This window comes from Benincasa hispida, chromosome 12, assembly GCF_027475165.1.
Source record: "Benincasa hispida cultivar pf3 chromosome 12, pf3_genome.v1.1, whole genome shotgun sequence".
Taxonomy (NCBI): Eukaryota; Viridiplantae; Streptophyta; class Magnoliopsida; order Cucurbitales; family Cucurbitaceae; genus Benincasa; species Benincasa hispida.
In genome coordinates, this window is record NC_143489.1 from 84,787,189 (window position 1) to 84,799,878 (window position 12,690).

Here is a 12,690-nt window from a genome sequence, read left to right on the forward strand (position 1 = left end):
GTTATTTTTTTTAATTAGTTATTTTTTATTTCTCAATTCATTACTCTCTCAAATTTTCTTTGTTCGTATGAATGTAGAGTAGTGTTATGTACTAATAAGAGATGAAGATGTTTCGACATAATGTTTTCAAACTTAGGAATCCATTCTTTTTAGAGATGTTTTCAAGTTATTTTATATAATTAATATTCTTTTAATGTTTATGAATCTTAAAATTTATTTAATTCAACTTTTAGAAATTAAAAAAAAAAAAAAAAAGTCTTGTCCATGTAAAAAAAATTGTTCAACATTTCCAATTTTCAATTACTTCTATTAGTTGTAATGTAAAAAAAAAAAAAAAAAAAAAAATAAAATTATAATTACTTTTCCTATTTCAAATTTACAAATGTGTCTTTTTTAGAACATACAAATATCTTTTATTTAACTTGAATCGAAAAGAATATGGAAAGTTAAAAATATGAATAACTTAAATTATACTTATTTATTTTTTAGAAGTTGATACTACGAATTTATGATTTTACATTTAATTAAAATTAATATAGGATTTGAAAGTTTTTTAAATTCAAAAGTTTTAACTTATTCATATCCTACCATTATAAAGTTCTCTCTTCTTCTTTATCATGATTTAGTTCTATTTTTTTTTTTAAAAAATATTTTTCTTCGTTTATTAGATCATCTCCAGGAAGATTCTAGATTTAGAAGATTACATTTTAGTGGTGTAGCACATTAAGTTTTTAAAGTCATAGGAAATAAAATGAAATTATAGGGAATAATACTAGGTTATCAATCCAAAAAATTCAAGCTTTAATCTATAAGATTTATGGTTTAAATCCTTATAATCTGATTGTACTTAAAAAATAATAATAAGAACTGAGTGTAAAGTATCTTTGAATTATAAAGAACAAATTTATCAATATTGTATTTTATTATACAAAATTTATAATTATTATTTAACTAATTTCAATAAAAAATAAAGAAAAAAAAATATAATTTTAGTCTTGAGTTTTAATAATTTAGAATAGGTGATATTATTATACAACAACAAGGGGAACTCACAGCACGGGATCAAAGCAACAAAGTACAACACAATGACAGAATAACAAAACCAAAATAAAGCAACAGATAAGACCATAACAAAACCAACATATAAATGCAATCCGCAAATCACTAGGGAGAAAGCTAGAGAAAATAACTCAAAATCCTCCACAAACTAGGGACAACAGCAAAACAAAGAACAACGTAAAGTTAAAAAAGAAAAAACATCTATAAATATATTAGATAAGACTAAGAAGATCGATAACCCGCTAGAAAGCAAATGATTAAAAAATTTGTACATGTATAAAAATGAAATATAAAAATTGGGCATTTGTTGTATAAGGGAACTAAAATTGTATTTTAATAATTATTTTATTTGCAGCTTCTTAACTGTCACGGGGCAGCGATTGGAAAGCGTGCTCTTCCTTTTACACAGTGCTTATTTTATTGGCTCACTCTCAATTTCTTCTTCCATTTCCAAAAATTTTTCATTCATTCGCACATTTTTCAGCTCTCCGCTCCCTCCATCAACTCTCTCGCTCTTCGTCGGTAAGCTTCCGATATCTTTTCTCTCCATTTCCATTGCATGTTTCTGCTCCAATTTCGATCAAAATTGGACAGATAAAAGACGGAATGGTTGTTGTTTTATCTTTTTTTCCGAGCTTTTGCGTTTGGATCAGTGAATGATCCTCTGGGTTTTGCTCTGGGTTTTCTCTTTCTTCAGTCTCTATTCGCTGTTTATTGCTGTTATTTGAGTTTGATTTGCACTGGGATGTTTGTAATTACTCGGCTGAAGTGTGTGAATCTTGCAATGGTTTTTTTTTTTTTTTTTTTTTTTTTTAAAAAAGAAAAGAGAAAATTATTATAATATAAATCTCTAGAGAATTGTTGTTCTTTACCTGATTTTTAGCTGCCTATCTCAATTACTTTTTTGCCCTTGAAGTTGTGCTTTCTCATTGCTTAGTGGTCACCATCTCATTTCTGCTTCCCGCTTTCCTCTTCAAGCTCAGATTTCTGTTTTTTTTTTTTTTTTTTTTTTCAATAAATATTTGATTTGCAGGGAGGGAAACTTTGTGGGTTTTGGTTATGGAGCACGTTGATTTGACACCCAGACCGAAATATAAATGTTTTTTAGGAAAAACAAAATAAATAATAATTATATATTAGTCAGGCTTACTGGCTTTTTATATCCCCCTCACCCAAATTTCTAATCTGTATTTCAGTCCTCTAGTATGACTTGGACAGTTTTAATTTATTAAAAAGAATGGATTTTAAGAAAAAGGAAAAGACTTGAACATTAAAAGTAACAATAATTGTTCATTTCGATAGAATGATTCCGATGGTGTTCAACAAGTAATGGTATTAGTTCTTTTTGTAATTATTCATCAGATCGTATTTTGTTAGATTGGAGACCTTTCTTCTTGGGTGCTTTCTTTTGAGGGCTTGGTTTTTTAATATGCCCTTATATTCTTTCATTTCGTCCATGGGTTCTTTATCGATAATAAAAATAATAAATAAGGGTGGTAGTACTTGCAAGAAGAAGTAGGTGGAGAAGGACAACATTTTTTTATTAAGTGGACGAATTGGGGTTATGCAGTAATCTGACAAATCTTAAAAATTGCTAAGATACTGGATTGTCTCATAAATGGCAGGGGGCATTTCTTAGCTTTGTATTTGAGGTTGTAGAAGTAAGTGTTCTCTTATTTTTCAGCACGATATGTTAAAGTCAGTTTTCATTGGATTTAGGCCATATTCTTCTATAGAGCAAATGAGTTATTTATCATACAGTAGAAGTTGAAATCCAAATTTTGGTTGGTACACTTATCAAGATAATTGATCTCAGTTCATTAGGTGCATCAAGTTGCTTTTCCCAGACCTTTTGAATTAGAAGTTTTTTGCCCAATTTTAATTCACATATACGATGTTCATTCACAGAAATGTCAGTGTTAGGACGGAGAGGAATTCATTACTTTCAGAAACTAAATTCTGCAAATATTCCCACCGCATTGATTGAGAAGGGTCAAAATCGTGTTATTGAAGCATCTCTAACACTCATTCGTGAGAGAGCGAAGCTCAAGGTATGTTGGTCTGGTTCCTTGTAATTTGTTTCTTACTAAATAAATTCTAGATAACTTAATCAAACTGATTAGATTGTGTGATTGTTTATTTAGAATATATTAAGTTAAGTAGAGAGATATTTGTTCAGCAGTCAATTACAACATTAAGCTTCTGGACTTGTTTTCCTAGGGTGAGCTTGTGCGTGCTTTAGGAGGTGCTGTAGCATCGGCTTCTCTTCTTGGAGTTCCTTTGGGACATAATTCATCATTTCTTCAAGGTCCGGCATTTGCACCTCCTCGGATCAGGGAGGCCATCTGGTGCGGGAGCACAAATCCAACTACAGAAGAAGGTATTCTATTCTGTTGCCTCTAGGAAGTTTCATAAAATTAACTTAGTATGTGTTTAATATGGAATAGCAATAAAGTTGGTTTATTCTTAATATAGAATAGCAATGATAGCATAATCCTCACTTGTTACTTGAAATTGACGCTTATCACCTTTTCTATTCTTCAATATGGTAAATCATAATTTGTTTCAATAGGCTTGTATTAAAAGATTTTAAAATTAGCCCCAAATAGTCACATGTATAAAGTTCTGATAATTAGTGGGGAAATCGTCAAAATAAGGTATATTTAAACATTCTGATTTCAGAAGCAAAGTTGAAACTAATTGTGAAACCTAGGGGATTTTTAATTCGTATTGTCTTGTCTGGACATTCATTTGCCTGCAAGTTACCCTACATGACAAGAAACAAAGTTCTGTGCTTCACCCCCTTGCCTAATAGCTAATGTTAGTTGAAATTATGAAATCATTGGCAATCCACGCGCCAAGTGAAAAACAATGCTTTTGTAATGCAGGAAAAGAACTTACTGACCCAAGAGTGCTGACGGATGTTGGCGATGTCCCTGTCCAAGAGATCAGGGACTGTGGTGTGGATGATGAAAGATTGATGAACGTTGTGAGCGAGTCTGTAAAGCTGGTGATGGAAGAGGTGAGTTACTTTGGAGCTTTTATTTATTTATTTATATTTTCTTCTCTTTATAGTTTGAGGTTGAACTGTGGATCGTCATTGATTCAATCACTTTACATGTGCAATGACAAATTTAACAAGCCTGTCAAACTGGTGTGGAAGGATCTTATTTTCCTAGTTTGTCCATATGTGGTATCGTTAACCTTACATGTCATTTCTCCTCAGAAAGATATGGCCTAAACTTTTCATAGTTCATTCGATAACTTGTCATCAGAGTTATTGATATATAAATCTCTCCTTTCCTAAAAGAAGTGCCATGATTTTAGAACCTCTTTTTCCCCTTATTTTGGTGATGTTATTTCTTAAACCTTTGGTGCTAGTACATATGTAGTTTCTTGGCTGTGGTTATTCTCCTTTTGTATATTGGTTGAGTAGATTATATTTTGAATCTTGCTGCTTCAGGATCCACTACGGCCATTGGTTTTAGGAGGCGACCACTCCATATCTTATCCTGTTGTCAAAGCAGTCTCTGAGAAGCTTGGGGGTCAAGTTGATATTCTTCATCTAGATGCTCATCCTGATAATTATGATGCTTATGAAGGAAACTACTTTTCGCATGCCTCTTCTTTTGCACGAATTATGGAAGGTGGTTATGCCAGGCGACTTTTGCAGGTAAGGTTATTTCCTCGGAAGTGTTATTTTAATATGAAATTTGTATTCGGTGATTTTCTCCTTTGACCTCTACTTTATATTGATAATAGTTTTCATTCTGCGAGCTTATGTCAAAAACCGGGGTTCGGTTGAGTGTTTATGGTTTTTTGTCCCCTTTCTATGACTTACGGCCACCATTAAGTTTTTTATCAGTAAAGGGAGAAAGAGATGATTTTGTTTTTTAGTTTTATTTTTCAAAAAATTGTTAGTTGTTAGAGATAATCAGTGGTGTCAGGAGAAGTTTGCTTTCTATACGGGGTATTTCAATTTCAAGTCCCTATTGGTTGTGAAGGGACACTCCTTGATTTGCATACTTATAGTGAATTCCCTCCTTTTTTATCAATGAAATGTCTCTCTCCCATTCCTTCAGGATCAGAATCTTGTTGTCACTCATAGTGAATCAAAAATCTTGTTGTTACTTGTATACTAATAAACCGAAGTTCTACTGAACTTGAGAAATGGTTTTTCGTTTCAGGTTGGTATAAGATCAATATCACAAGAAGGAAGAGACCAATGCAAAAGATTTGGAGTGGAGCTATATGAAATGCGGACCTTTTCAAGAGATCGCGAATATTTGGAAAATTTGGTCTCTCTTTTTTCCTCTCTTCAATACATGCGTAAAACTTTTATTGAAAAAAACAATATATTTCTTCCTTTACGATCATCAACTCTGAAATGTGACGTACCTTACTAGCCATTGTCTGTTTCCTAACTCTCTACTGCGTCAATATCATATGCAGAAATTGGGGGAAGGCGTAAAAGGTGTTTACATTTCAATAGACGTCGACTCTCTCGATCCAGCATTTGCTCCTGGAGTGTCTCATATTGAACCGGGAGGTTTGTCTTTCCGTGATGTTCTGAACATCATCCACAATCTTAAAGGGGATATTGTGGGTGCAGATGTTGTCGAGTTCAACCCTCAGCGAGATACTGTCGATGGGATGACCGCTATGGTTGCTGCTAAGTTGGTAAGAGAACTCACAGCTAAGATAGCCAAGTGAAAAGCAAAGCCTTGTGTAATCCATCCATTGGGATCCTTGCTACTGTTTCTTGCGCACTATAAAGACCTATTTTTGCAGAGGGAACTTATTTATATAGGATTCTTGCGCACTCACTCAGTAACTAGTGAACTGCTGAGTGATAGAATTATTATAAGGTCTTAGAGCACATCTTTATATAGGGAAGGTTTAGCATTCACAAGTTGATGGAATCATAGAAGAACTTGAGAGTAGTAATTATAATTTTGGTAATTCTAAGTTTTGTTCCTTTTGTGCAATATATATTTAATAAAATTGAAAATCATTGTTTAAGTTCATCCCAATCAGTTCTTTTAATTTGATTGGTGAACATTAAAAGAGCAGCAGAAATATATTTATAAATGAAAAGTTAAAGCTGAACATAGTTCAACTATCATTGACATATACTCCTTTTGAAGTCAAAAGATAAAATCTTCATATTATACTACAAAGTAATGGAAGAAATATATTTATTGTCAAACCCGTTTGCCTACACTCTCTATTATCAAAGAAGTCTTTGGTAATATACATGCTATATCTCAACAATATTTGTTCCCTGAAATTTTCCTATCTGAAAAGGATTCTCACTTGAACTCTATATTAAGCTCCTCTTCTTGGTCCCCGTCACGCTTCTCTATTACCGAACCTTTATACCGCTTGGCACAAACTACATAGAAGGCCAAGTTAAGAGCAGTAAGTGCGGCTGATAGAAAGAAGAATCTGTCCAAATGACCGTCGTTCAGGTTCGGGGGAACCCAGCCTAGCTTACCATTAGTCTTTGTGATAGCCATTACAGTAGTTAAAATAAGGCTTGCAAGGTAACTCCCCATTGCTGATGAAGACATGGAAAGTCCCATCCCCAAGCTTTTCAATCCTTCTGGTATTTGTGATGTGAAAAAATCCATCTGAGCTACGTAGACGAATGCTTCAGAGACCCCCACAAGTACATACTGCGGCGTTTGCCAGAAAATACTCAAAGAACTAGTTTCTTTGCCACTAACACTTGCATGTTTCAACCGTTTTTGCTCGACGAAGCCTGCAATAACAAGTGCTACTATTGCAATGGCTAGGCCGATCCCAATCCTTTGTAGCTCGTTTGGGGGTTTTGGCTTTCGTTTGGCAATTCTTATGTATAGAGGAACAATAAGTCTGTCATAAAGCATGATGAACATGGTTGTGCTTACAATGTCGAAGGCGGTCATGCTTGCTGGAGGTATGTGGAAGTTTGACACGACGATGGTGTCCATGGCAGCTCCTTGTTCAACAAAAAGAGAGAGCATTTGAATGAACACAACAGAGGAGAAAATAGTGCATAACCAGACTGGAAGAAGCCTCAAAATGCATTTGACTTCCTCAACCTGAGTGACAGGGCAAATTTGCCATGGATTTGGAGTTTGGCTTTGGTTGCATATCAAGTTAATCTCCTCTGCTGTAAGAATGGCTGCTCTGTCTAAAAATCTGCATTATTCAAAAAAAAAAAAAAAAAAGAAAAAAGTTCATCCACTAAAAAGTTTCTTGTCAGGATTTTGATTTTTAAGGCTTCGGTCATATCACACCCATCCCTAGGTAAAAAAAAAAAGTATAGTTCAGAGTATTTATTGATTAGGACAAAAATATGTTTTGAGCATGAGTCATCAATCATGGCAGAAAATTTGTCCCTTTCAAAATACTTTATGAGCATGTGCCCAAACGATCATGTTGGAAGAAATATAATTTAGAAAAATGATCCTAAGACGTTAATAAGTATTTCTTGTTACAGTAAATACTATTTTGTATTTTTCAATTAGTTACAGTCAATATTATTTTTAAAACCATATTTACTAGTATTTACTATTTGCTATAGTTTTTACTATTTTACATTCATCATTTTTTTATTCTTTGCTAGAGTGTTTACTATTTCCTTCTCAAACTAAAATAGTTTATATCTCAAACACATACTACTAAAACTAAAACTAAAATAATCTACAGCCCAAACACATTATTATAACCCAATTATAATAACGTAGGACTATAATAACCAACTTCTTGGCCCAAGCACCCCCTTAAAAATAAAAGGTTGATATTACTCGGATTACACTAACAAAAATTAAAGATTATGATAAAACACCTCAGTGCCTCAGAAACTAATCCTTCAAAGTGATAACATTCTTCAAATTTCAAATGATAAGTTAATCTAAATTCATAATATTCCCTTACCAACCTTATTTATTTATGTATTTTTCCTAAAACCGCCTTGTCTATATATATATACACATACAGAGACACACATATATATATATCACACGAAAAAAGAAATAATGAAAAAAGATTAAAGAAAAAAAAAAAAGAGAGAGAGAAAAAGGACCCCACTTACTTGAAGCCTTCAGTGTGTACCATTCTCCTTGTACCCTCTTTCCCAAGTTCTTCATAAAGACCTTCTCCATTTGAAGGCATTTGAAGATTCATCTTCTTCATGGAAGCCATTACAACTTGAGAGAATCTTGATATAGGATTCCCACAAGGTTTGGACTGTCTATATCTTGAAGTTCCACTCAATAACAACAGATAGGCAAGCAATCCACACACAGCACATATCCAAAACCCCACCATCCAGTGCCCCAAATTCTCTATATAAACCAAAACTGTCTCTGCAATCAAACACCCCATGTTTATTGACACATAGAAGTAGCTGTAAAATGAGGTCTTGGCTCGGTTTTCCTTGGGATCTTTGTCGTCGAACTGCTCTGCACCAAATGTAGCCAATGCAGGCTCGGGGGCTCCATTCCCCAAGGCAATTAGATAGATCGATATGTAAAATATTGAGAGTTCAGTTAAGCCATGAGGGTCGCATAATTGGCCTATTTTGCCACAACCATTCGGTTTGAGCAGAGATATGTGAGTTAATAAGGAAAGTGCTATCAGACCCTGCAAAAAGAGAGCGTGAATTTTATTCACATCGCAAGAATATTGTTCATCTCTATCGCTGCCATCTAATGAAGAATGTTGTAACCTCAATCTCATCTAAAAAAGATCTTGATTTTAGTTTTCTAAGCTAATTTATTAACTATTTCTTTGTTTCATAACCTAATTTCGAAAAAATCATAGTTAAAATTTTCAAGTTGTCTCTGGGGTACTAAGATGACAAGGGGTAGAGATGTTTGGAGATATCTTGTGTGTTTGAACGTTTAGGTTGAAAATAACTTACAAAATACTTTGTCTTTCGAATTTGACTCTGGGTTAGGAGGAGGCGGGCCATGAGCATAATACAGAAGTAGGCCCTAGACACCCCGCTTAAAAAAGTCCCAGAAGTTTCAAAAACTCATCAAGGAGTACAGATTGTGTGGTAGCTCATTCTGCTAAACAACTTTTAAGTTGTCTTTTTAGACTTGTGATGGAGTCATTATTAAATCAGCTTGCAACAGAACAAGGAGCAAGAGAAGAAGCCGACTTACAACAATGAAGACAAGTTGAAATATTACACAAGTGAGATATCTTCCCAAGTACGAGTCACTGAGAAATGCACCCAACAAAGAGAAGCAATAAGTGGTTCCCATCCATCTGCTGAATGTATTTGCTGCTTCAGCATTGGTTTGCCTCAGCACTGACTTTGAAAACAGAACCAAGTTCACTTCAACTCCAGCAAATGCCAGTGTGATCAATCCTTGATTCACTGCAGGGGGGGTTTGACATTTTATATATTCTCATAATTGGAGATAGGAGATGGGAATATTGCCAAACAACTCCAAGTAGAACCAAAACGCTAAAAGTTTTTTTTTCTTCCAACAAGGGGAGATTGAGAGATTCGAATATTTGACGTCTAGGTCAAAGGACATATGCTCAAACCAGTTGAGCTGTGGTCAGGTTCAAAACCAAAATGCTAACTGAATTTTCTTAGCTTATTTATGATCAACCTATGTTTTTGAGAAAATGGTAGCAGTTGAGGAATATGAATGCTATCAAAGGAGCCCTTAAAAACATGAAAATGAAGTTTGAGATTTTCAGATTTTTTATAATATAACAACCAAAAATGAGTTTTGTTTACCTAGCAGGAGCATCCCACAATTCCACCCACCAACTTTTCTTCCTTTTGCTGTTGTTTTGTCATTTTGATCAGCCAAGGCAGCATCTTCTGAGCTTGAACTCTGAGACCTTTCTTGGCCATTCTCCAACAGATGTAGATCTGCCACCTTTTGCAACATTTTAGGTACTGTTAAACTTTTATAAAAATCCATTTCAATATCAAATGAAAGCTAAATAAAAAATATATATTAAAAGCTATCATCAGTGTAGCATAAGAGATTAAAGTTATATGTATAAAATTGACTGTAGCAACTTTGACATTTGATGAAGATAACAGTTCAAATGGTATCATCTAAAGTTATCATGACGATGATTAATGATAGCAGTTCATGACCTTAGAATATTTGCACTTTCTGATGTTCTATTGTTTTGTATAATTTCTTACCCGTTTCCTACAAGTTGGTATAAAATAAAAAGGGGAAAACAGATGACTGTTAGTATTGTATTGTTATGAAAGATAAGAAGTTGTTGAGCTCCACTAAACCCAAAAATTTAAGGTCCCGTTTGGTAACCATTTTCTATTTTGTTTTCGTTTTTTTGAAAATTAAGCCTATAGACACTACTTTCACATCCAAATTTCTTCATTTATTATCTACCTTTTACCAATAGTTTAAAAAACCAAGCCACAATTTAAAAACTAAAAAAAATTGCTTTTAAAAAGTTGTTTTTGTTTTTGGAATTTAGCTAAGAATTCAATCATTGTACTTAATAAAGATGCAAATCATTTTAAGAAATGGGAAAGAAGTAGGCTTAATTTTTAAAAAACAAAAACAAGAAATGAAATGGTTACCAAATGAGGTCTAAGCTAATGGGTTAAAATAAATTTAAATTTACCTCCATACTCTAATACTTTTCTCACTTGTAGTTTGGAAATTAGCACAAGACCTAACCAAATGGTTATCAATCAATATCATATGGGGAGAAATGATTTTACTAGGGTTCAAACATAGGACCACTTGCTTTCATATTAAATCACTGTTGAACCCATAAGCCTAAGCGAATAGGAAACAGGAAATTAATTCTTATATCAAACACTTTAACATAACAACATAGCTTTTCAAAAACAATTGCATAAAGTTATGGTCAATTGGGTTTATGAAGGCGTTTAGTCTATGAAAACACATTTGGTTCTTCAGTGGTTTAGTGATGGAACACATGTAAGAAACTTTGTTACACCTTAGTAGAACTTTTCACAATAGGGCCTTATCATTACAAATATTAAACTACAATGATCAAATCATCACCCACATTTCAGCAGCTAATCATTTAGCCCCGTTTGATAACTCCTTTTTTCTTTTCTTTTCTTTTTTGGAAATTTAGCTGACAAACAATACTTTCACCCTGAGTTCCTATGCTTTGTCATCTTGTTTTTCAAAATAAGAATGCATTTTTTTCCTTTATAGTTTATTATACTCTTGTTGTTTTGATTTCCTCCTCATGAGGGTTTGTATTCTTTGAACATTAATCTCTTTTTATTTTGTTGATGTATTTTCAAAACCCAAGTCAAGTTATGCCACGAAGAGTAGTTTTAAAAACTTGTTTTTCTTAATTTGGCTAATAATTCAAATGTTTCTTTGAAAACAGAGAAAATCATAATAAAGAATCAAGCACAATTCTCAAAAACAGAAAACAAAATACGTCATCGAACAGGATCTTAATCTGAATAGGAACTAAATCATTACCTTAACAAGAAATTATAGACTAAATGGCGTTGTTTAAACAAAATAATAAAGAAACATGTTAGCTAAACATGATCTCAATTTATCACCAACATTGTAATAGAAAAAACAAAAGACGGTTAATCAATTCACTAGCCTTAATAGTCAAAAGCAAGCCCTAGCTATTATGGATAAAAATGAACTTTTGGAGAAAGAGATAGATAAGACAAGTGGAGAATGATAGCACAAATTGACCGATGTGCGACATTGGAAGGCAAAATCATGAAAAGGAGAATTGAAGTAAAGCCAAAGCAAGGAAGGCCATGATGAGAGCACATTATCACCTGAAGTTCTTCGTCGTTGGCTTTGAGCTCTGGTTTTGACTCCATTGCCCTAAAAAATTACTCCCACTGCTCGTTTATGGAGAAAGAGGGGAAATGGGGTTTTGGATTCAGAATAGAGAAGGGAAACATCGAGTGCCGCAACTGAAGCTCCCCTTGCATGGCGGAAGCTTTGAATGGAAGCAACTGAAATTGTATGGAAGCTGACTACGGCAGCCACGGACGCTTGTCCCTGAGGCTCTGCCATTCGGCCGTTTTTTGCTTCCTTTGTGGATTTGTTTCTTTATTATGCTGAGTGAGCACTGAATGTGGGAGTGTGGAGGATTATTATTTTTCTTTTTTCTTTTTTCTCAATATAATTTAATTTCAACGAGGTATTGATTTAAGTTTAATATAAATTTTGTAGTTGAATTATGTTATTGTTGATAAATAATTTATTACCATGTTATTGGAAGGACTAGTAGCAAGACTTTATAAAGTAACTATTGTACCAACGAATTTTAGAAATCAGTACGTAGTCCAATGATATAAAATAAAATAAAGTAGAATCGTATTTGAGATTTGATTTCCACCGTTCTATAAATATCAAGTTAGTTTTAGTAATTTGAGAAATGCTTTTAAATAGGACTAAAGGTAAAGTGATGTGGCAGTTATATTGTTGATTGTCACTTACTCATTTGGCAATATATATAGTAATGAAGTGTCATTTTCTTTGTGCTTTTTTTTTTTTTTCTTGATTCTAAGCTCGTCGTAGCTCCCTCCACATAGCAATCGTATTTCGTTGTTTCTACTAAAAATTGTTGTTGTCGTCCAAATGGAATGAAGGAGAAGTTATTATTCATTCT

At 33.4% G+C, this 12,690-nt stretch overlaps 2 protein-coding genes across 5 annotated transcripts; one reads left to right on the forward strand and one right to left on the reverse strand.

Annotated features, from left to right (window-relative positions):
- Window positions 1-1,295: 1,295 nt before the first annotated feature.
- LOC120068041 (arginase 1, mitochondrial) lies at window positions 1,296-6,086 on the forward strand. The gene is made up of 7 exons (XM_039019713.2): window positions 1,296-1,581; window positions 2,968-3,110; window positions 3,280-3,439; window positions 3,948-4,081; window positions 4,523-4,732; window positions 5,247-5,357; window positions 5,512-6,086. The coding sequence occupies exons 2-7, from the start codon at window positions 2,970-2,972 to the stop codon at window positions 5,770-5,772; spliced, it is 1,017 nt and encodes a 338-aa protein (XP_038875641.1). The 5' UTR covers window positions 1,296-1,581; window positions 2,968-2,969; the 3' UTR covers window positions 5,773-6,086.
- A 112-nt stretch (window positions 6,087-6,198) lies between these two features.
- LOC120068039 (protein NRT1/ PTR FAMILY 7.3-like) lies at window positions 6,199-12,293 on the reverse strand. 4 transcript variants are annotated; one of them, XM_039019710.2, is made up of 5 exons: window positions 11,849-12,293; window positions 9,809-9,953; window positions 9,219-9,436; window positions 8,141-8,691; window positions 6,199-7,245 (listed from the first exon to the last, which is right to left on the reverse strand). In XM_039019710.2, the coding sequence occupies exons 1-5, from the start codon at window positions 11,891-11,893 to the stop codon at window positions 6,372-6,374; spliced, it is 1,833 nt and encodes a 610-aa protein (XP_038875638.1). In that variant the 5' UTR covers window positions 11,894-12,293; the 3' UTR covers window positions 6,199-6,371. The 4 variants fall into 4 exon arrangements, with proteins under 4 accessions (XP_038875638.1, XP_038875639.1, XP_090164266.1 ...); XM_039019711.2 differs by having other exon boundaries at window positions 9,809-9,946; window positions 11,849-11,987; XM_090308140.1 differs by having other exon boundaries at window positions 9,809-9,981; window positions 11,849-11,967.
- Window positions 12,294-12,690: the final 397 nt, after the last annotated feature.